The 24,103-nt window shown below is 41.5% G+C and overlaps 1 protein-coding gene across 4 annotated transcripts in view; it reads right to left on the bottom strand.

The window, feature by feature from the left end:
- The window catches only part of XPO1 (exportin 1), a 39,068-nt gene extending 22,114 nt beyond the window's left edge, over positions 1-16,954 (bottom strand). Inside the window, exons 1-5 of one of the 4 annotated variants that reach the window (XM_064446834.1) lie at positions 16,818-16,954; positions 16,356-16,412; positions 12,502-12,633; positions 8,681-8,782; positions 4,728-4,800 (exon numbers count right to left, since the gene is read on the bottom strand). In XM_064446834.1, the coding sequence (XP_064302904.1) occupies positions 4,728-4,800; positions 8,681-8,782; positions 12,502-12,627 (301 nt within the window). In that variant the 5' untranslated portion in view covers positions 12,628-12,633; positions 16,356-16,412; positions 16,818-16,954. Of the gene's footprint in view, positions 1-4,727; positions 4,801-7,413; positions 7,478-8,680; positions 8,783-12,501; positions 12,634-15,644; positions 15,665-16,355; positions 16,413-16,817 lie in introns of those variants that run through there. The other 3 variants (XM_064446836.1, XM_064446835.1, XM_064446837.1) reach the window with 3 other exon arrangements.
- Positions 16,955-24,103: the final 7,149 nt, after the last annotated feature.

Raw genomic sequence — 24,103 nt, 5'->3', positions numbered from 1 at the left:
GATAATAGAGAAAGGATATTAATTCAAAGCCTTTTAGAAAGTTTCTGGATGAACATTAGATATTTTAGTCCTTACACAAAAGTGGCCCTTATGCGAAAGATGCAAGCATACAGTAAAACTGAAATACTTTCCGGAAGGAAAGCGTTTTCACAGGTGATGCAATGCAATGGTTAGAGCAGGATTGGGACAGTGAGGAACATCACATTATCCAACATCAGTAAATTCTGCAGTCTAAACTTGAAAAGCATGAAATAGCCTACAGTTTAATCTTTGGATGTACTTTTAGAAGCGATTACATCTCATGTGCGCTGTGTAACCTGAGCTCAGAGAAGTTCCTATCGTGACCCAATACATCATGTTACAATGAACGCACACAGCCAACAAGTGCACACCTGTAGACAAACCCGCTTCTTGTACTGAAGACATACAAGCACATCCTTTTATGCTGTTACAGAGCACAAACATTTAACAAGTGTTGAAAATTATCCTAACTGGTGCTGCAGATGCAAGTTTAAACTGGTTTAAAATTGACAAATACTCCGCTTATATTAAGGAATAAGAGGCATAAGGGAAGTAGGTAGACAGTGTAATTCGCAAATTAACATAATTTTGCAGCCAAAATTAGAATTTAAAATCCTAAAGCTGAGTGGTCCCCTCCAGGGATGTTTCTATGCATACACACTTACACTGAACTGTTTAAGTACTCCCAAAATGTGGTCAAAATACCATCTTATTTTTAGTCTGAAGAAACAATGCTTTCCCATATTGCCCCACAAACCTTTCCCCATTGGTGGTGAACCTGATCAATCAATTACTTATTTGCTTTTCAGCAGGAAAAAAACTAATTTACAAGAACTCTTAAAAAGGGCATGGAGCTTGTCTTACACAGAAGTGCCACGTAGCTCATTCCCCCTTCATTCCACATAGAATCAAATAACATCTCCATGAAGCAGGCCAGAAATTTCCATTAAAGTATCTAATCACTCTGGGGAGGGGGGACGACACCAAACCAAAACTTTTCTACAGCAGCTTCCACTACCTCAGAAGCTTTATACTTAACTCCAGGCTCTTCCCATGAGCGACTAAACTGCATCTTTCTGAACACTTCACTTTTTCCCCCTCTCATTTTGAAATGAGAGAAGTTGTACAAGCAATTCAGGTTTCATAATGAAGTAGTGCTTATCCATTCCAACTGAAAACACTCCAGACAAGCTCGCTCTGTTCACAGGAACATAATTTCATTTCACATTGCAGGATTAATGAAACGTTATCACTGAACTGGAAGACCAAGAAGCCTTTATTTCTAGGCAGGTTTTTACACTGTAAGAGAAGATACTATTGAGACCATAGCACTTTAATGAAATTACATCCTTTATAAGCATTATTAAACAATCGAGACTACAAAGTATCAGAGTTTAAAGTAATTTAATATTACCTCAATAAGCTGATAATTTTTACTTGAGAATGATAGTGCAATACTCTGGAAACAAGCCAAGTTCACCACTGCCTGGGATGTTCTGGAATACGCCACCCACCTTTCACTAAAACAGTTTCAGGAAGATTTGAATGAAAACCACATCACATCATTTGTATACATGTTAGGAGCAATCCAAAGCATTCTCCTGAAGATGAAATACATTATAAAGAGCAAGTCTAACACATTGCTATGGTCTACTGCAAAACGTGTCTGAAGGCTGAACACACAGGTCAGGCAGCTCATTTAACTGAATTTTACCCATTCCATGTTCCACTTTTGTCTAGATAACCAGGTCAGCAATTGGTTCAAACTGCTAAGTCCAAAAGCAAACAAAAAAATCTAAGAAAAAAAATCAAGAGTAATCACAAATACTTTAAAAGTGTAAACTGTTTTGCCCAATTCGTGTTTTAGAATTATGGAAAGATACAGATGAACTTTCCAAAAGTGTTTACAAACCTCAACCCCCAAAAATCAATGATACCTAAGGAACAACTACAAAAAAAATATTTTCTTACAAGTTAAAAGGCACCAGGGCCTGAAGAGCTCAAGACTAAAATCTATTTTAAAAGAAAAGCAAACTTAAGAATTGAGTTTCAAGTCCAAAGAACACATATGAAGAAAACATTTTCCTACTTGCATTTGGAATTCCAGGCTGGAAGCTAAAACCTCCCAGCATTCAGAGAGAAATGATAACGAAACCCTGCTAACTTCAAGGCCCAACAAGTCATTCTGACATACAACTTGAGGTACAGGGAGGGGGGAACTCCCACACAAAAAAGGGGACAGTTCAGGCCCTGTAATTAATGACATGGCTTTATTTCTCCAAGAATTTTCAGCCAGGTTCTTTCAAAAACTAATTCACTGACACCTCAATTCAGGTCTGCTTTTAACCTCAACTCTTAAGCACTGCAATTGCTACAAAGGTAAAACAGTATCTTCTCATAAATGGATTTAGTTTCATCTTAACCAAAAGTAAGATTTGTCAGCTGTACTTACTACACAAATCAAATTAGACATGTGAAGTTTTATAAAGTAAGATATAAGGTAAAATTAACTGATTTATAACCTGCATGAATTGCTTTGTTACTAAGCATTACTTTGTTAATGAGTTTCAGTTTCCTGCACCCATATTTTACTTGTTACATTTCAAACGGGAAAATCCTGTCAACTAAAGGAATGACTGGAGTCAGGATCAAGGAAACCTCAATTCCACCAGTCATCTTATCTCCCAGATGATCAAACCATCTGAATGAGCTCTGGAGCAGTTCTTTTTTACCAGCCAGAAAAAAAATTAACCACCACCACAGACCAGATGAAACTGGATTAGAGATGAAACATGGATTCTCCCTCGTACACCACCGAGGCCAAGACGGATCAAATAACTCAGTATGCCAAGTAATGTAGAGGAGAAACCAGACAAATAAAAGCCAACTAACTCAATTCCCCTAAAATCTGAGGACAAAAGTCAACTTCACAATTTTAGTTTGGCTCTGTGAAAGTGAAAATATTTTAAAAGGTTGAACTAAGAGACACACATTTGCTAAGATGAAGGATTTCTCTCCTCTGGAGTCTTCAGAAGTACAAAAGTCAGGAAAAATAAGAATAGAGCACTTAAAGTTGATTGCACAACTACAGACAGTAACTTTATTTCACATTGTAATGTATTGAGCTAGTTATTCCATCTTGTAAGATGACAGAACCCAAACAGTACTACCACACCTGCAAACAGCGAAGTAACAAAAATCTAAAACACCAACCCAAATATGTCAGTTCCACAATTCATTTAAACCACGCATCCAGTATTATCTTGGCATATCAAGAATAGATAAGATAACATGACCCACAGCACAGCCAGCACCCTCGTGCTTCCACCACTATTTCTCATCTATTCCGTGCATTAAGAGCATATCTTTCGAAGACTTATAAATACTGCATTACATTCTATATTTGGCACATGCTCAGTTCCCAACTATCAAGTAAATCTACCTCTGTGACATCTCCTATTCTACTACATCTCCAGCAGGCAGTAGTAAGCTGAGTAACTGCTTCAAACTACTGACTCCTTACCTTCTTCCTGCTCTGCTACCTCAGCCAGAAGCTTTAAAGCTTAAATCACATGCTCACAGTCAGGAATGTAACAAGATATGAGTAAGCTGAAATACTGCAATTATTAAAAGCACACAGAAGGTGCTCCCTTAGTTCCTCAGAAGGGCATAGTTGTGTTTGAGCCTTAGTTGAAGCCGCTCCCTAGAAGCCTGCAAGTCTGTTCCCCACATCAGAATGAATGTGAAATCTTACTTCCACTTTCAGGAAGAGCTACCCTTTATCTGTCAACCTATAGTTGGAAGGAGTGAGAGCAAGGTGAGAAGATTAAGAATCACAAAAAGAGGGAAATCTCCCTCTACACATTTGTTTTCATTGACAGTTACAATTGCGTTTTAATCAATATTGTTGCAGACTAAGCACTGGCAGTAAAAATTCAAAGCACATCTTGGCATTGTTGTTAAAAGTTCACAGCAGAACACAGAAATATGGAATAAATTTAATGAGTTCCAAGACCAGCTTTTAGTAAAAAGCCAACTATAGGATGGTGACAACAGTCAGAGTCAAGAATTTAAAGTAGTTGTACTTAATAATTATGACCGCTTACAATTTCAAGAGAGCCATAAATCTACATATGCTACCGGAAGGACCACGGAGTCTACCAGAAAAGTGACAGCATACTGGTGGGGCTGCATACATAGCCCACACAAGCTGAAGAGAGCCTCCTGTGCCAAGAACAGGGAATTGAAGCCTCTACCTCAAAGCCACGAGCTAACTTCAGAACCCTGCCTAGGGTTAGACCTCTTCAGCAAAGTCTGGCCTATTAAGTCAGTGCAAACTGAAGTGATGACATTTCAAAACTGTCAGTCACACCTTTTACCTTCCCATGACATCTACAGAATTTCAGGTGCTCACCGTCCCACTGAGACCGTTACAATGAAAGAGAAAGACACAGACTAGAATTATACGATCATTAAGGTTGGAAAAGACCTTTAGGATCATTGAGTCCAACTGTTAACCTAGCACTGCCAAGTCCACCACAAAACCACAACCCTAAGACATAGTTTCATCCAGAAATTCACAGATGGTCTTAATACACGACAAGAAGTTACTAGCCCAATTGTATTTGAAGCTGAAAATTACTTAGGAACTGACAGTCTAAATCTCAGTTAATAACAACTTCAGAGGAGAAGACAAAAATCCCTACCTTCACACTGGTTCCTTGGAAGAATTTTCCATCTTGTTTTTATCACATTTTCCAAGATTTGCAGTCCATAATACTGAAATTGGAGAAGAACAAAATGTGAGTACATTACTGTAAGACTAACTAACTTTCAGGACTCTCATTCAATCAGACATTCACACTTAACATCTAAGACTTCAAGATTATTACACTGAATTTTATTAAATAAATATATGTCTATTCACCCATTTACTGAGGTTTCATGCATTTTTTTTTTGTTTTATTCTTCACTATGCTAAGTCCTGCTGTTTGATCATGCTCACACCAGGAGGGGGGCAGGGGGAGGAAATAATAATAATGAAAAGCTCTCTGGCAAGCAATTTTGGCTATCTGGAGAAGAGAAAGTAGCAGCCAGATATGAATTTGCATCATAAATGACTGCCCATATCTTCAAGTATTAACACAACCAGGCTCCTAAAATATTTAGCAGCTTGGATGGTCTCAAGCTTCCTATCGTTCCTCTAAGAGCTGGAAAAAAAAATTTGTCTTAGCATCACACGTCCTGACACTGGCACTTTCTAAAGAAAGTATTTCCCAAACTTCACTGGTGTGTTACTTTAGGAACAGCAAGACAACCCACAGGTTTATTTAGTTTCAATACCCACCCCAATATGGCAGCTATTTCTACTATTTAAAGATGAACTTTTGTGCTCAGTCAAAGAAAAATAAAAATGTGAATAAGCTCTTGGAAATCATTTTACCTTTCAGGAATTCCTTCCTATGTTCTTAACCAAAACCATTACATTTGCAAAGTAATTGGTAAGGCCAGTCCCTCTGCCCATTTGTCCCTACTGCCAACTCACAGTAACAGGGAAAGAAGTTTGTGATGATACCATTGAAGAACTTTAATATGTAAAACCCCATTAGCATGAATAGACAGGAGAGAAAAGGGGACAAGGAGGCTTGCATTTACTTTATCTGCAGTGGATTAGGAAGAAAAAAAAAAAAAAAACACATCAATGCCTGAAAGGTAAACTCAAGTTGTCACAGTTAAAAGTTTGGCTGAGAATAAGAGTTCCTCTTTAAAATGGTTAGTTATTATACAAAGTAGGATCATTAGTATTTCAACCAAAGGGATCATATGAACTTCAGTTTAATTAAAAACACAATGTAGACTGTCCCAAACTACATTGTATTAAAATATATTTTTTGCTGTTCTCATCTTAGCATAACCTACATCCCTTTGCTTCTCTATCTGATCCAAGTTCCCACGAGCTTCACATGTACATCCTGCATTTGCAAAACATTCTGTCACCTTCCAAAATCTTGGGTACCAAGAAAAACACTGCATTAACAGAAAGTTGGCAGGGTATTTTTTTTCTTCATAGTCAGCAGCAGAAGTTTATCAACTAGATTTAATCTGTAAATTTATTTCCTTAACATAAAAGCTAAATGAAATCAAGTCAATGCTCATATAGGAAAATGTATTAAAATGTTCCTTAGCAAAATGCTTCACTTCACAGCAAGTAATTTCAGCCACTGCTATAGATTTACAGACACCACCTGCACCTGATCGAGGCTCACAATACAAAACATCCTTACAAAAGCTTTTAACAACATTGAAAGTATGAACATTGACATCAGACAGTGCTAACTTTCCTGAAGCAGATCTAAACTCTAGTTAAATTTCTAGATTCTACAGGAACATGTATTAATAGCCCTTTCAGGTAACAACTGACCAAATATGTTTTTCTTACAAAGTTTTTTTGACAAGTCAACTTATTTGGCTTTCAAGACCAGACTTGCAAGTCTAGTTTCGTTTTACTAAAGCACTAGATAACGACACACATGAAAATCCTGACATAAAAAGACTAAGAAGAGGTCTGTCCTTAGTTTGTTTCCCCACTTAGGATCTCCTGAGTCAAAGAAAAGGACAGACACCTCTAGCAATTTGCCACACCTATCCCTCATTATCCACTCAAATATCTAATTCAGATTCATATACCTTAAACTGTGAAGAAGTTCCAGCTGTTTAGGTTTCTACTCAGCCTTTCATACATATGTGACTTCAATTCTGCCCTCTCCTAGTGTCTTGTTCATCTCTTCTCAGTACTAGTAATATTCATTTTTCCTAACACTCGCACGTGAAATGAAATGGCAGCAGTAATAAGACTACTCTATACAACCTTCACCTACACATCTTTCTTGCCATACCATGTTTGAAAGGCTTCATCAGCCTGCCTGAACACTTCACAAGGGGCTTTCTGGGTTTTCTTATTTTGTTTTTAAGCTTCATTTGATTTGACAGTTGTCATTTTTGGTATTTCCCTGATAATGAAATACACCAAGCTCAAAAGAAAGTCATTGACACCAATTACAAGTTTTGCCACCTGAACTATCAGAAGCGTACTTTTTACCCAACTCTTGCAACAGTGCACGCAAACACATTTAAACTGCACATGAAACAGAAGTCTTTCAAAAGTCATTTGCTTATTTCTAACTGTCTAACAGCAATTCACTGGTCAGTTATGAAGATGAGGGACAGGTAACAGCGAAGACTGAAAAAAATTATTAAATGATCCCTATGGTAGAAATTTCTATGGTACCCTTATTACTTATTCTATGCACCGAATCCCTTTCCCTCCCACCTCCCAAGAAACAAAAACAATTGATGAACAGAATTCAGTTAAAGGGAATCAAAAGGGTAGACCTTGTGGAGGCCTGCCGTCAAAGCCTAGCTGTGTCAGTTGCACAGGAAGACACCCCTTTTCTTCCTATTACAAGCAATCAACATAATGGAACATTATGATTAATATCAGGTAGTGTTAACAGCTTTAATTAAAGAAAAAATATGATTGCATAAAAGCCAAATGTCATAGTGCATAAATTTAGCACCAAATCATTTGCAATTTATGTAAATTGAAGAATTCTTTACCTGTTGCTTTCTTTCTGTTCCTCTAATCATCTCATTTCTCACAAGACAAATTTGAGTTTTTAAAAATACTGTTGATAAATCAACTTAAACATTAGTAATGTCTGTCAGTACAAAAAGCAAAGTTTACCAGGCAAGCAAACAGGCAAACACTGTTACTTAAAGGTTAGCACTTTGAGGAAGTTCTTTAAACTCTTTTCCCCTAAACTTCAGAGAGCAATGAAAAAATTGAACTATTTCATGAATACCGCCTGATTTCAGAAACCATCCAAACACAATCATTTTTCTGTTCGAACACAGTGTGTATCAAGCAGAAAAACATACATGTCAATTATTTGAGATAATAATCATCAACAGTAAAAACACATTTCAATCAACTTTTCAGATCAAACCTCAGAAGCCTTAGGTAAAGCACTTAAAAATGTAGAAAAAACTGAATGCTGCCCCTTTTAGTCTCTACCATGATAGGGGGATTTAAAACAGCAGTACAAAGCAAACGTGTTCTGCATCTTACTAAAGACTAATCTCGTACTATGAAGTTTGGGGTGCCTAACTCACATTGACTGCTCAAAATCTTGGCCTAATGAAGTTTCTATTTTGTCCTTAATACACCTAGGGACAAATTCTCTCCTCAGTTACATGCATGTGGCTCTCATTATGATCAAAAACAGCCAAGCACTTACCCAAGGACAAAGTGTTACTCTAGGAGACTTTTCATTACTCAGATGTATACAGACACGCGCCAATCTTTGGAACTGGCATTATGCTTGTATGTGCCTTGAAAAAAAAACCCTGTATTTCCAATTTAGCTCTTCCTTTTTTTTTTTTTAAAAGAAAAAAAGGAGAAAGAAACTTTTCAATGTAAAAGGAGGTTTAAATATTTTGCCCATCTACAGTTCTTGTTTAAAGTCAACTTTGGGAACAAGACAATTTAAAAAATGTGGTTTGAATCAAGAAAGTCTATGGCTAAAAATTAGATACCTTCCTCAAAGTTTATGAATGGAAGAAAGAGAAAAACCAAATAAATAAAAGTTAATTTGCTTACTTTGGTATTCATGTTCTGAGAGAACTCCAAAATAGTGTCAACTCTTGTCCACGCATCAGGATGTTCTTTTAAGTGAGTCAAGACTTCCTGTGCCATTCTTTGCTGAAAGCAAGTTTGATTGAAAAAGTATTAGTATTAAATTAATAAAGAAATTATACACTGTCAGTGAAGACAATATGTAACACGTCTCTAAATCACTTATCTGAGTTAGGCAGAACTGACTTAGGAGCAACAGGTCCCTTAAGCCTCCTGCTGTGTGACAGTTAAAGTTTATTAACAACCAAACTCCAAAAACACTTTGATGCAAGACAGTAATTTACTTCCACTCCTTCACATTGAATGATTCATCTAGACCAGCAGCAAACGGGTGAGAACAGCACATGTTATAGAGAAAACATGCTAGGGAATGAATTTTCTCCCATTCAAGAAAGTCATCTAGATAAAGTTTTATTCAAGGGCACCCAAACTTTGTAGTTCTACTGGAAGCATTCATATAGAATGCCAGCTTAAAGCTTTGTGCTGCAAAGCTGTTGATGTAGGAACTGTTGACTCTATTTTTAAGAGCCACAGAGCAGAGCATTAAAGGTCTCCGATCCCTGCTTCTGAGGAATATCTTGATCTATCTAATAGCTTACAACACAGCAATAAAAACTGATTGGGGGGGAGGAAGGGAGTTGGTCATGCTAATGGTTTGTTCTTCCTTGGGACTGACACTACCAATTGTTGTACTAGGCATTATGGTTTCAGTAACTTGCAAAACCTCGTGTGAAGCAATTATACACTGAAATAGCTGAATTAATTTTACCTGTCCTTTTCAAAAGCCTGGATGTCCATAAGCATTTTTTTAGGGAGCCAAATTATGTTAGCTTGGAAAGCCTGGTTAGTTTGGAAAATGATGCTTCCAAAAATGCAGCACACTGACAAATCCTGCTGCAAATTATATCACCTACAAGTATCTGACACTGCCTTACCAACAAGATGAACATTTTACATCACAAATAACAGGACTTAGTTCATTCTTTCACTACACTGTAGAGCCAATTCAATGAAATTACAATGCAGTTGAAGCTTTTAGATTAACTTCAGCAGTTAGAACTCACTACAGCTATGCAGAATTCTAGTCTGCTACAAGAACGTACTTCATGAGCTAACCACCAACTACTGTAAGAAAACTTGTGTTTTCTTTAAGACAAAAACCCCATCAAGGCCCAATATCTACACACATATAATGGAGAAACAGACAAATTGGTATGTGACTTAGCAAATTAAAATTCAAAGCTACAATAAAGAAGAGCAAGGATGTCTAAAACATCTGTATAATACTGGCATCCCTACTTCATATAATTGAGGATAGTGGAGCAATTCCCAATCTGATACTGACTTTGACTAGCAAGTAAGTCCCTGTAGATTTGATAAGGAGAAGTACCGCACAAATACTCCTTTAAAGTCGAAAAGCAGTACAACTATATTCTCAGAGTATGATGTCAGAGCTTAAAAAAACCAGCACTTTTGATGCAGTTTAGTGTAAGAGGGAAAGAATAGCTCTATCACTTCCAGGTTCAACCTGGGTGTGTTTTTATACTGGCCTCCTCAATGCTTCTAATACTGGCAACATATCACAGGATCAAAATTCAACACCAAGAAAATACAGATGCTTGATATCCTTCTCCCAAGCACTGAAAAGTTTGCTCTCATACCCACTAACCTCTTTTCTGAGCATTAATTGCTGTAGTTTAATAAAAAGAGTATAAATTTAAGAGTCATGCTTAATCAAGATCGAAGCCTCACTGTGCTGTTGCTACCAAAAAGAAAATCTGTTAGCAAATAATCCTTCTGGACATGTGAAAGTCTCAACAGATCCATGGAATTAAGGGTCTGGGATGAGTCCAGGTAAACATCTAGGAGTTGTCTGAAATCTCCTTAGTTGTGTGGTGCACTGGGGTGGAGTTGGGGGCATTCATTCTTTTCAGAGAAGTATACAAAAAAGCTAAGAACAGAAAAAAGTGTCAAAGTCTAGGACAGAAAAGAGCTTCTTTCTTGCTTAATATAGATCAGCAGATAAAGAGTTTTGCAAGCAGACATAAGCATTAAGCAGGAGGAGGAGACAGGTGAATCCGAAAGGAAGTTCAGCATCCAGGTTGCATTCTAAACCTTTTCTACCCTAACATTACCTCATCTATTCCAGGCAAACCATCATTAATCTCCCAATTTTAATATTTAGTTTCTTCAACTTCTACTATTCCTGTCACCCTTTAAGACCTGATTTGAGCTGTCAGGCTCCACAGAGAAGCATTTTTTTTCCTGCAGGAACTTTTGAACTCTTTGGAAGAGTTAAGAGCTCACAGACTACTCACTGAAACACGTCTCCACCTTTGGACATACTAAAATAGCAAACGAAATTTTCATTAAAGTGACACGTATTAGTACAAGTATTTAAAACAGGTTTATTATATTTTAATTCACTTTTGCTAGCCAAGCACCACCTCTCAAATTTTTGCGTCTTATTGTATTAATTTTCTAAATACCAGAGACTATACCCAGCTGTTTTAAGTGAAGCCACTTCTCACAATACAAGAACAATAGCTATTTGATCATTGTACTTAGTGATAATCCTCTATTCTCCTAATAAACCTTCCCAACTTTTAAAACTCCATTCAAACGAAAAATACTACAAGCACCACCTATCTTGTAAGGCAGTACAGTAAACAAACATATCACTTACAAAACAAGCACTCCGAAGTCCATACTGTTAAAGCACAAGCTACAAGCAGATTTCTGTCAGATGATCACTGAAATAACTACAGCTAGTAACTATTTCAATTTAAGAAACTCAAAATGCAAATATTTCAAAAAACCACCAAGGTATTTCAGAAGCTGCAGGAATTCACATCAGTAAGCCTTACAAAAGCTTTTTTTTAAGAGGCACATAAAACAAGTATAAGCAAGAATATTATTTATTCTAACAGCTGGAAGGAATAGAAAAGCATCAGCTACTTTGTCTCTTTTCAATTCACTACTTATTGTTGTGCAAGAATATCTTAGTAAGAGATGCCTGACACTGAAACTCCCAATTTGTTAAGCATGAACAATTAAAATTTGCCAGAAAAGGAGCTATGCCAACACCCTTGTAGCAATACTTGCTTTCAACATTTAAGTCTTATTTCCAAAGCAGTTCAAGAAATGGATAAAAGCAATACAGAATTCACTTTCAAGACAATATATGCAAACACACAAACGAACATATTCCCCCAATTTAAACTTAAGACTTCACAATCCGCACTAAGTCCACAGAAAAGAGCACAAGAATAACCTGTGCAGACAACCGGGGGGGGGGGGTGGGGGGGGTGGAACTAGACACAAGAAAGAACAAACTCTTAAATATGTGACATGCGCTTCTTCTAAGTACAAACCAGTGATAACATCATTAAGATTTCTCTTTCAAACACAGTCCTTCAGTGAAGCCAACATTATATTTATGGCTCCACAATCCTGTCCAGGATAATAAGTAACAGGTAACTTGGACATTCCTGAAGAACTAAGCCAGAGAAGGTGAGCTGCAAGCAGAATTGCCCTTAGCAAACTCTACTCACTCATACCTTTCAAGAGCAGAAGACATGCTAGAAACACTCAAGTGTCATTTCAATGTTCATTAGAGGAAGCCTGCCTTTAAACCAGGGCACATGAATTACCAGTGATATTCCAGTTATTAGCAGTGTAAATTCACTAATATTACTGATTCTCATTGAAGTGACTTGATTTTGCTGTACTGATTTGTTATAATGTTAAACGCAGTCAATAAACAGGTTCTAAGTCCACATTACCTGCGCGCCTTCTCCATGGTACAAGCAGTTCACCACATTGTCCAAGAGATTGATATCCAGTTTCTGGTTAAAATCCAGCAGCTGACGAGCTGCATGGTCTGCTAACATTGTCATAATTGCTGGCATAGATTACTGCAAAACAAATTTTAAAAATTGATCAATTAATACAAAATTATTATTAGATATAGCTGTAAAGGAAGTGCTTCAACTTAAGCATCTCATTTGAGTGAGATGAGCCATGTTAGCAGCACTAGATAGCACTAAACACAACACCCCTTCCATTGCTGAGCATGTAGCAGGACAAACTCTGAAAAATTCACACATTACCACCCCAACTAAATTCTCAGGGTTTTCAGCAGGTATAACACATAACAGTCTGACTAGTCAATGGGCTGTATTATCAGCAAGCTAAAACTTATTTCAAAACAGGTATCAACCCCTACTAGTCCCTCAACACGTGCGAGCCACAAAGTTTGCTGGTAGAAACACCTAGTGTCATTACAACCAAAATCCATACTAGTCATCTCAGTCGAATTTTAAGATTCTGACGCCAACACGCACATTTAGAAGATCAGTTCTAGAAGCTTTTAAACAACTGGTTATGGGAGTGAAATGTGATCTACATGCACAGTAAGAAATTAGCCAGAGGGCATTTTTTCAAATACTTGGGGGGAAAAAACCTTACAAGTTAACTACATACAAGTAAAAAATTACCACTGAAAATAAGGAAGTTGACTGAAGGCATGTTGAGAGGATGAAGTAAGGGGACTGTTAGGTCAGCAGGTTACACTGTGTACCATGTTAGATCACTTCTAACTGAAATGGAATTGTACCGGAGGCTTCAGGTCCTATAAAACCAGCAACACATGCATGGACTCTTTCTCCCAGATAGAGCAGCCTCAGTATCATGCAAAGGAAGTTAGGTGGGATCCGTGTGATTTTAAGTGTGTATGTAAGATGCTTACCAGCCAGAGATTGGTACAAGATAATGGCAATCACGTGAAGCAAGAAAATAAGCCAGGAACCACAGAATTGAGGATGGTAAATTATACTCTAACCTTTTCACACCACCACCACCACCCCTGGCCGTGTTGGAAGCACCTGGTCAAGTTTATTGCCCTCTTCTCACAGTCACTGACTGGCAACTGTAACACATTCCTTCCCTTTCCTATAGGCAGCTCCTCTGCCATTCACTGTCCTTTTCAGAATCTCCCATAAAGCTCCAATTTTCGTACAAAACTGCTCGTTTGAGAAATAGCCAAAAATCTGGAAACGGCAAGATCACTCAAGAAGTTATACCAGAGCTATCTGCATACTCAGAAAGATACAACCTGAAACTCTTCCAGAAACACCCCCAAATACACCCAGCCAACCCATTCTTTAACGACTAAGCAAGAAGTCAGAGCTGCTCTTACTAAGTAACTTCGTGCCTAAGAATGAATTTCTTTTAAGCCTTACATATTTTAAGTCACACTCAAAAGTAAAGAGCAAGACAAACCTGTGCCTCAACCCAAGTAATTACTAATTAAGTGAAAGTCTACAGTAGCAAACAGACAAGGAAAATATTGTTTAGAAGCGCATATTTGCAAGTAGTGTCAAGCAATTTCGTTTACTTCTGGATAGAAGAAGGATATTAACTTCAAAAAAAGCAACTATTTTAATTGTATTTTGAAGTTGGAAAGCCTCGTTTAGTTAGCATTACTACATTAATGTAATCAACCCTCCTCAACATCCAGTCAGCCTTTTCACAGCTTCAACCTGGAAAAACAGAAGGAAACAAACACCAAGTAGAAACCAAAATAAATTAAAACTAACACTCCACATCTGTCCTTCCCCCCCACCCCCCAACTCCTAAAGTTCTAAAAATAGCCATGTTAAGTATGGAAGCAAGAAACAAAACAGCAAGGAAGGCCCATTTCATTCTTTTAACACAGAGCACTTGAAAATGTCATCTGGCAGAGGGGCAGCAAGCAGCACTACTAGAAGGAAATTGCACCAATTAATTCACTCTTCAGCTTAGAGCAGTTAATACTGCCACCAGACACGCGTGCTTTCAGGCACACCCCTTTCTGTTCACATCTGGCCTCCAAGGCTGAACCATGAGCTGGGAAAGGGCTTTCAAACTATAATAAACATCAGAAATCAGTCGGTTCCTCAGGTAGGACCATTCATTTCAGATTTCAGCCTCTTTCGGTGGTTTTTACGCAGCCCGAAGAGCACAAACGAGGAGCCACGTGACCACGAGAAGTTATTAAACCACATGGAAGCAGAAAGGAAATGTTCTGAATAGGGCCCTTTGCCACTCCCAGCATTATCTGCAAAATGACCTACCTACTCACAAACTGAAATGCAGAAATGGCGGCTTTGTGGTCAATACCAACTGCAATCAACTCCGTTTCCTACTCTTAACAATGTGCCCACGCAAATCTTATAATCCTGGATTTACTATACTCCTATACTCTCTTCCCTGTCGTGCCTGAAACAGGTTTAAAACCCAGGTTCAAGAGCCACCGCTAATCAATTCTTCAACACTGCCAATAAATGGGGAAACAGAAACAAGAAAAAGTTTAAAAAAAATTCTTAACTACGACATAGTAAGAATCTGACATCTACCGAAGGTCAAAAGAACTGCATTTATAGCACTGCTTACATAGTTATCCCAACTCTCAATGACCCTGGACCTTTAAGTTTAACCCAACAGTTAGCTTATGATATACCCAATTCATTTAAGCGCGTAGCACGCAGGAAAAAAAGCATACACTGTGAATACTCGACCTTTCTTACTATTACAGTGAACCTTAGAGCACCTTCAACCCTGCTACCTAAAGCTTATTGAGGACAGTGATTAAAAAAAATACCCTAAATCCTAGGAGAGTCACTCTGCCCCACTCCTGAGCATGCAATTCCGCTACCAAACGCCAAGTGAATTCCCGCCCCAGCTACTCTCTTCCAACGAACTGGTCGCATCGCCTGTAGATTCCTCCAGCTGCATGATGCGAAGCGGAGCACACCACAAACGCGTTCGCGTTGTACTTCGCGCACCAGCAAGGCCAAAACGATTCCCTCCCTCGCTACTTCACACACGTGTGCCCGGGGACGAGATTCAATAGCACGGCTTTCCCCGAAGATACACACACACACACCTCGCAGCGTTCATTTTCATCCACGGCCGCGCCCGAAATAACTCACACCCAACCCACGGCAGGGGGGTCCTTTCCCCTGCTCCCACCGCAACGCCGCACTGCTTCCCCCCCCCCGGCTCACGGAGGGGGGTATGGGGAAGAAGGGGTGAGCGGGGTTTTAGGGAAGGGGGGCGGTGGGGCGGGCCGGGGCCCTGCGGCGGGCCGCCGGCGGCGGCGCAGCCCCTCCCTCCCCTCCATTCCCTCCCTCCCTGCGCTCTATACAGGGCCCCCACGTGATGCAGGCGGACGTTTCAATACTGCTGCACAGACACACACAAAAAAAATATTTCTGGAAACTTCCACTCCTAATAATTTACAGATTATGTCCTTACTTTTACCCCTACCTGATCCCAACACCCCCACGGCCCCCCCTCCACAGCTCCGGCCCTGCGCCCCTCCCGGCCGCCTTCCCCGCGGCAGACTCCGCGCTCCTACTAGCCGCTGGGCCCGGCCTAAGATGCCCGTACCCCAAAACCCCTCATTTTAACATTCCCCCGCAATGGTTTCTCCTCAGAGCGCATTACATGCCTCTCCTTCCCCAGCCAAGACTTCGCCCCCTTGCACATACACTCCGCACAAGCACGGACGTACCCCTCCCACACCTCCCCATGCCCCCCACCGCCTTACTCATCGCGATACCCCCCACTCCCCGCAGCCTCAGCGCTTACTTACCTAAGGTGTTTCTTACAGCCTCTTCCTTCAAAAAGTAGGGGTGGGTAAGCGAAGTTTCTAACCACACGCCGAAAAAAAAAATTAAAATAAACACCACAAAAAAATAACCCTCCAAAGAAGAACAAAAAAAAAAAAAAGCCGAATAAGAGGGGAGGGGGGAAGAGGAGCGCAAGCCCTCCCTGCCGGGTCGGTATTCCCGGCGCCGCTCCTCCCCGCGCTACCCCCCCAGCAGCGTGCCCCGGCCTGACTGAGCTCGGCGCCCCGCAGAAGCCCGCGGCCCCCCGGGCGAGCACTGCCCTCGGCGCAGAGCTCCGCGTCTCCCCCTCACAGCACGGCCGCCCGCCGCCGAGGAGACCGGCTGCCCTCCGCTCGCTGTGAGGAGGGGATGGGGGGCGGGGGGAGAAGATGGTCGGTGCGGGGCTCCGGAGACCGCCGGCAGGGGAGGGCAAGGGGAACTTCTACCTTCCTCGTGGCCCTGGCTGCGGCTGGCGGGGCCGCGGCTCGCTCTCTCCCGCGTCGCTGGCTGCCCAGGCCCCGGGCCGTGCGGCTGGGTGTCCGGCTACTCCCCTCGCTGCCGCCCTCCCCACCGCCGCCGCCGCTCAGTTCGCCCCCATTCCCACCCCCCCTACTGCCTCCCGCTAAACTTCGCCCCTTCAGCCGCGCCGGCAGTTCCCCCTGCGGGCTCCCCCTACGAGCGGGTCACGGGCAGGGCGGCGGAGGCAGCGATGGTAGCAGGGACTGAGCGCGGCGCCTCTCCCCCCCCGCCTAATGCCACAGACTCGGAACCGGCTCAAACCGGTTCAGACTGGGAGATTCCATCTCGGTTTAGTTTTCAGCCCATGGCGCCGCGGAGCGTTTGGAAACCTCGGGCCTCCGCCCAACTGCCCCTTCCATTGGTCCCGAGCGGTGCCGCCGCGCAAGCGACCTCCCCGCTTATTGGACGGAGGGACTGTCGATCAACTGCGCTCCTCGGAGGGGCGGAGGAAGCGAGCGGCCACGGGGGGGGTGAGATAGAGGGGATTGCGCGCAGAGGTGGGGGGACGGGAGGCGGGTCGTTGCTGGTCGATAGGCCGAGACGAGCCGTCACTCAAAGGCAGACCCGCATTTGGTTCGCTAAACCGCGGGCGCAGAGGGACACCGTGTTCTGTTTGGCTGGTGGCTCAGCGTGACGCGCGTGTCTGAGCGCGGCTTTTAGGGCTGATGAGTGGAAGGGCGCGCGCGCGCGCGCGCGAGAGGCGGTGTGGAAGGAGGGAGGCGGCGGCGGCGGCGGCGGCAGCAGCAGCAACAACAACAACAACTCGCGGGCAGGCGGTGGCGACCGCTGAGAGCTGTGGACTCGCGCCTGAGAGGGAATGACGGGGTGGAGGGAGCTGATCTGTGAGGAGAAGGGACTTTCGCCCCTCGGGAGCTGCCTGAGGCGCTGTTCCCGCGGGAGTGCAGGGAGGACATGGGTGGGGGGGAGTCGCCTGGAGGGTGGGGCCTTGCCTGAGGGTGCAGGGTGGTGATGGCGGACTGTATTTCCACAGGTCTTCTCTGGGGCAGGTGGTGAGCCTTCGGGTGGAGTGGTGCTTTGGTCTCCCGAGACCGGCGGGTAGTTAAATACTGAGCTGTAAAGAGTGGGCTTTGGGCAGGAGGAGCAATAGCGAGGGGTGGGTGCTGTCTTACCCCTTTACGAGCCAGTCCTGTACCCTCCATCAAGGTGCAGATTGGAAAAATGATGTGTCCGTTCTCCCTTATATTGTTTGTATTCATTGGGTATCCACCTTACTGCAGCAGCTGTATTCCTCAGTCTCTCAGAGCTGCCTCCCGAGGTGTGCTTCACACAAGGTTGGTTTGCCCAGATAGGAGAAATCTTGGAACTGTGTGAGGAATACTCGTCTACCAAATGTGAGCAGGGGTGATCTCAGGGCAGAGACTGGTGAGAGAAGGGGTTAAGAGGATCTTAGTAGATAAGAGTGCTGCTTACTTGCTGTGCAGCCCAAAGTATCAAACTGATAGATAGTGCTTAATGTTTTGCCAACCATTGTGCAAATTAGCTGAAGCAAGAAGACTTGTGAAGGACAGTTCCTGATAAGAACCTGGAACTTGCCTTAAGAACCGGCTAAAACCGACCCTGCGGTTTGGGTAAGAGTCAAGGGGTAACTGAGTCTGCGCAAAAACAAAAGGTTACTAGTGGCGACGAAGAGGAGCCATCAGCCTTCATCTCTACGACCACCGACAACCACGAGGAGGCACTGCGCAAGCGCAGTCGGGAGGAGTCTGGAAATGACTTCTCGGGACTAATTTTAATACGAAGGTGGGACAGGTCACGCATATGTATGAGCGTATTGGGAAACCTTGTGAATATGTAATACTTTGTTGTATATATCGTAGACAAGCTAGCACGCGGGCGCGCACGATTTTGGCGGGATCACACACACCCCCACCCCCACCCTCCTGTGCTGCCCAACGCTGAATAAACATACCTACGTTACAACCTTAAAGGTTTATGGTGTCTGTTTCTGCACATCAATGGCTTGGTGGTGGTGGTGCAAACTCAGCAGACTATGGCTGCATGTCTCATCGCCACCTGAAGAATGTGCTTACCAACTTCCATGTGGAAAAACTCAGAGTTGCATAGTATCTACAAATATGCTGTAATGCAGTTTCTGTTCAGTGAAAGTACTTGGTATCTGTGTGTTTCAAAACCTTATTTCCTTATTTGGAAGAATAGTAACTATAGCAAACCTATAAAAAGTTCCTGTGAGGATGATAATATTATGAAGTACTTAAATGTCCTTCTAGGAGCAAGCTTTGCAATTTTCATTGCCTAGTCTGAAGCAAAACTTTCCCTTTGATTATGATTTTGGGATAGAAATACACTGTCAGTGAAACTTGTTCTACAAGTGATGCTTTTGATTTCTAGAATGCCATGTCCTCTTGGTGGTATCCAAAGGAAACTTGCTCCATAGCACTGTGAGGTGGCGTTCACCTGTGCTGTGTATGGGAGGGAAGCTTATACTTCAGCTCTTCTGCACAGTTAAAAGAAAAAAAAAAATAGCACTTTCCTCTAAGTGTTCAACCTGAGACTTCACAAAGAAGTCTGTCTTTTCAGAAATGCTGACTTTTGCTCAGAGTCTTTTTACATTGTCCTAATCTCTTTCATGAACTGAAAAACTAAGCCTGCAGCTGTCTCTCAGAAACAGGGCAAAATGTTTGCTTTTGCAGGATTTTAGGGGGGGTGTGGGGTTTTTTGTTTGCCTTTGGAGGGATTGTTTGTTTTTTCAACATGGAAGAATAGCAAAGATCTGGAAGTACTAGTACAGGCCTTTTGGAACGGTTTAAACTGTCCTTAGCAGTCATGCAGACTACTCCAGAGTATTCAGTGGGATATATAGAGGTTAATTTTTGATATTGGTATTGTTTGCCAAACTAGTTTCTTACACTAAAATATAGCAGCCTATAAAATAAAATGGCACACATAGAAGTTAAGAAAAACAAGCCCTTTGATTCCTGACCATTGAGTGAGTTAAAACAGAAATTACAAAAATGAATTGGAAAATGAAGAGACATAGTAAGATCTGTGCTCCTATATCAACATGTATAATCTCTTTATCAGTTACTGTTTTAAGCGGTCTGCCCTGGTAGTTGTCTGAGCTCCTGGCATATGAAATACAAGCCTCTTAATTGCTGTTTGGGTTTTGGGTTTTTTTTGTCTAAGAAGCTTTTTGTTGAACTGGCTAGAAGAAGTTCTCCAAGGGTTTGTTTAAAATCTGTACCAGAAGTGTATGGAGTGGGCATAGAAAGAAATACTCTGCCGTAGCCTGATTGGGATAATAATGGACAGGGTGAGACACCATTTGGGAGGGGGAAAAAATAAGCTGGAAAATGGTTTTGGGATCATGCTGTAAGTTATGAATGCAAACATAAACTGTTTAATGACATTAGAATGAGTAGTTGTTCAAGCTGTCTAAACCTTCCTTATTTTCTACTTTTTTATTATCCTATAAGGTTTTTTTTCTTTGTTGGCAAAAGCACTTCAGTATTTGTTTTCTTAAGTTGAGGGATAATTACAGCACCAGCTTAATAAAGTCTTTTCTTGAGTTTTTCTACATGAATGTTGTTTTATCAGAGACTACTGATAACCTTACTGGAATAACTTATTTGCTACAATTCACATAATTTTCATTGCATCATAGCTATTTATTGAACATACATAAAATTCTGTGTTCCTTTTCCAGGTTAAGTGTAGGTGGGCTGTCCACCTCTAAAGACCAGTGATAGTTCTCTTTGGCAGGATAGGTGACATGTCAAAATACAGACACCCAGTTCATCCCTACATGCTGTGACCGTCTTTATCTAAGCTTTTGTTGCCCTTGGCTTTTCCAGGAGGGTCCAGCTCCTGCCTTAGATAGAAAAGTCAGTTTATTTACAAATCATTAGATAACACATTTACAATACATCAAATCTTTAAGATCTTACAATAGTTCTTGGCTAATGAACTTGTGCATAATGTCCATGGAAGAAAACAATACTCAATTTGATAAACGAGGAGCTAGCTTTTGCTGCTGGGAACTGGAGAGTCTGAGGTCTTTCAACAATTCATAGTTGCCCTGGTACCACTTTCTGCATGCACTCAATGAAATATCATAGATTTAATTATACTGCCATGGGTCAGTTCCTGTACCTGATCTTTCAGATGTTGGTATTTCTTGACTTTTTCTGCTGCTGCATCTGCCAAAGATATGGATTTACTCTCGTACCTGACTGTGATGTCAACAATCAGGGCTTGGGCTCCTTTAACAAACACCAGGTCCAGTTTATATAATTCATTCAGTTCGCCTCTCAGCAGCGGCTCTTAGAATACTACCCAGTCCTTCTTTTTAGCCTCTTCCGCCAACAAGTCACATAAGTGATTGTGCCTTTTAATGCTGGTGTCTTGTACTGCTGGGCAGCATCCAGTAATGTGTGCATAGGACTCGTTCTCTGCCTGACAGCATCAGCATGACTTAAGTTGACTGTCCTGTCTACCTCTTCCTAGAAATTCTCTTGCTGGGTAGATGCTGTCTGTTAACTGTAATGCAGTGATATGCTTTCTGTGGGCAATGCCCCTATAAATCTCTAACCAGTTGTTGCTGATCTTATCCTTCTCCAAGCTGGAAGTTCCACTGACCTGGGAAACAAGCTTGGTCCAATTTTCAAATTCCTTTTTCCACCAGTTACAGGGTCTTGGAAAGATGACTTTTAGAAAGAGTAGCTCCCATTCTGAGACTGGTTCCTCACTGCCAGGCTCCTTGGATATCACCATAACTGCTCTCAGGTCCCAGACAGATGGAAATTTTCCCTCGTCCCCTCCTGCAGCAATCCATAGTTTTACAGATTCCTTCTTAATTCCCTTTTGTCGAACCACTGCTTATAATACCTCATCCAAAGACTGCACAATTCTGTGCAGCCTTTGGACCCGTACACTGGGAATCAATCCTGAGAGGCTGGTGATACCTAGGCTGCCATCCCGGCTGCTGGAATATAGGGTGGCATCACATATATATACTAGAAGATGTAACCACCCCTTGACGGCCGCTCAAATTGCCAAGTCAAGGGTTTCCAGGTACATGGCTTTCATGTTGGCCTGGTTTGCCAAGTGGATCAATCATGGGACAGCATATCCTTTTGAAGATGTTGACCTTCTGAAATGGCTTTAGTGCGGCCTTCCCAATCTGTTGTAACTAATCTTTTATCTTCTCCAGTAGTGATGGTTTCGATATTCCTGTCATGGGTTGATACATAGGCCCAGGTACTTCTGAGAACTACCAGGCTCAGTCATATTGAGGGGGGTGCCATTAATCATCCGTGCTGGACAATCACTGATGGTATATGGGTCTTTTGTTGGCTGGGTGTAAAAGCTGTGGCACTTTTCTCCTTGGTTCTTGAGGCCAGTGAGATCACAGAAGACCTCCAGTATCTCTCTGCATCCCCTCCCATGATCTGCTTAAGGGAACCAGGTAATCTGCGAAAGCTATAGTAGTTATATTCTTCAAACAGCATTGGAACCTACTTCCTTCTTCCCCCAATTTACACAGCAGGGGGTCCACAGGTAAATTAAACAATATAGGGGGCATTGGATCGCCCTGTTTCACACCTATCCAAATCCCAATGGGATCCAACTGTTCATTCTTTAGATCTATCCCGGTGTTAATGTTTTGATATAAATCAGTCATCAGGGTGATAATGTGAATATCCATGCCCTTGCCCTTCTGCTTAACAGCCAAAATGATGTGCAAATGGCTCACTCACGGTGTCAAAGGCTTTTGCTAGATCAACAAAGACAGTCCCCCATGTATACAATGTTTGGAGTACTTGCTGGCAATATTTTAAAGCTTACCTTTAAATAAAGCGTCCTGCTTCTTTAAAAATCAGTTGGCTTCTACAAAAGAGTTTAAGGTGTTGGTAGGTTTAAGTGGGAGCTAACTCATTCAACCAAGAGTCCATCAACAGGTTTATATATATTCAGGCTGGGAGCTTCCTCCCTTATGTTAAATGAGTTAAGCCACTAGCTCTACAATACTATATGAAATTATGAGGTTCTAAAGTATATGCAGCAGGTCAGAACTGAACTGAGGAATGGTACCCTTTCAGGAGATTATTTGTTCCCCTGTGCTTTTGTTTCTTTAGCAGAGGCTCCTTGTGAGATCAAAGTCCAAAAAAAGGAGGACATTTTTACATAATTCTGGATATTTAGCAATAATGTGATGTGCTTCCTCTTTGAACAGGCACTTCCTCGCGGTAGAGAATCACCAAATAGAACGTCTGTCAGAACTCAATCAATAAATCAAAGTTTAGCTTGGAAACACCAGGATCCTTTTAAATAGGAATATTAGCTTCAGTATAGTTGTCTTCCCTAATACTGTAGGACACAGGGCAGGATCATGCAGAAAATCTCAACTGATAAAAATAAAGATCACCGCTAAATTACCACTGGTGTGAAGTTTGGATCCTAGCAGAAAGGAACTGTACAGTCAAGGACTGTGCTGTTGCTACTGAGTCACAAAAAAGGAAACAATTGTATATTTCTGAAGTCTTTCTGTTAGCTTTCCACCTTTACAGGTAGCCTGCATCTGGCTGTGAAACTAGTGGATTGTGCTTAAAAACTGTTTTTCTGTATGGTTTTTTTTAACCCATTCCTTCTGTGAAATGTAACATTTTAAGGTTAAGGTTCTGTACTAATCATCAAAAGATTTCTAGTAGTATGCAAATCATATCATACTTCAATAAATAAACTGTGACTATGTGTACTTACACTGTTCTCATAACTATGGTTCTCGACTGCCTTACAAGGTCTAAAAGTGCTGCGGAGATTCTAATTCCTCAATATTCACTTTGTGGGTTTGTGTTATGCAGTTTCTTTCCATAAAATTCTGGGATGGCTAGGGAAATAACGCTTGTATCCAAATACGCATTTATGTTTCAGGCAGAAGCTGAGAAGATGTGATACCAAATTAGGTCCTATGTGATGTATTTCTGGAGAGATAGCTGTGCCACCAGGATATAGAGGTCAGCTGGAGAGGTGGGGGCAGGAGGAGCTGTGATTGGAAGTTGTGTATCATCTGAGCTTGCCTTAGTTCAATAAGAAGGTGTTTGTAGGAGCTTTGTGACCCATATTTAGATGATGGCTCTGTAATTAAGAAGTTCACAAATTGTGAATTAACAAGTTCATGAATTGCTCTCTATAAATAGAAACTAACTCTTTGATACTCTTTTTCTTGTAAACA

This window comes from Phalacrocorax carbo, chromosome 3 (genome assembly GCF_963921805.1).
Source record: "Phalacrocorax carbo chromosome 3, bPhaCar2.1, whole genome shotgun sequence".
Lineage (NCBI taxonomy): Eukaryota > Metazoa > Chordata > Aves > Suliformes > Phalacrocoracidae > Phalacrocorax > Phalacrocorax carbo.
Note: the sequence above shows the minus strand (reverse complement) of the source record. Positions and strands in the feature narration are given on the sequence as shown.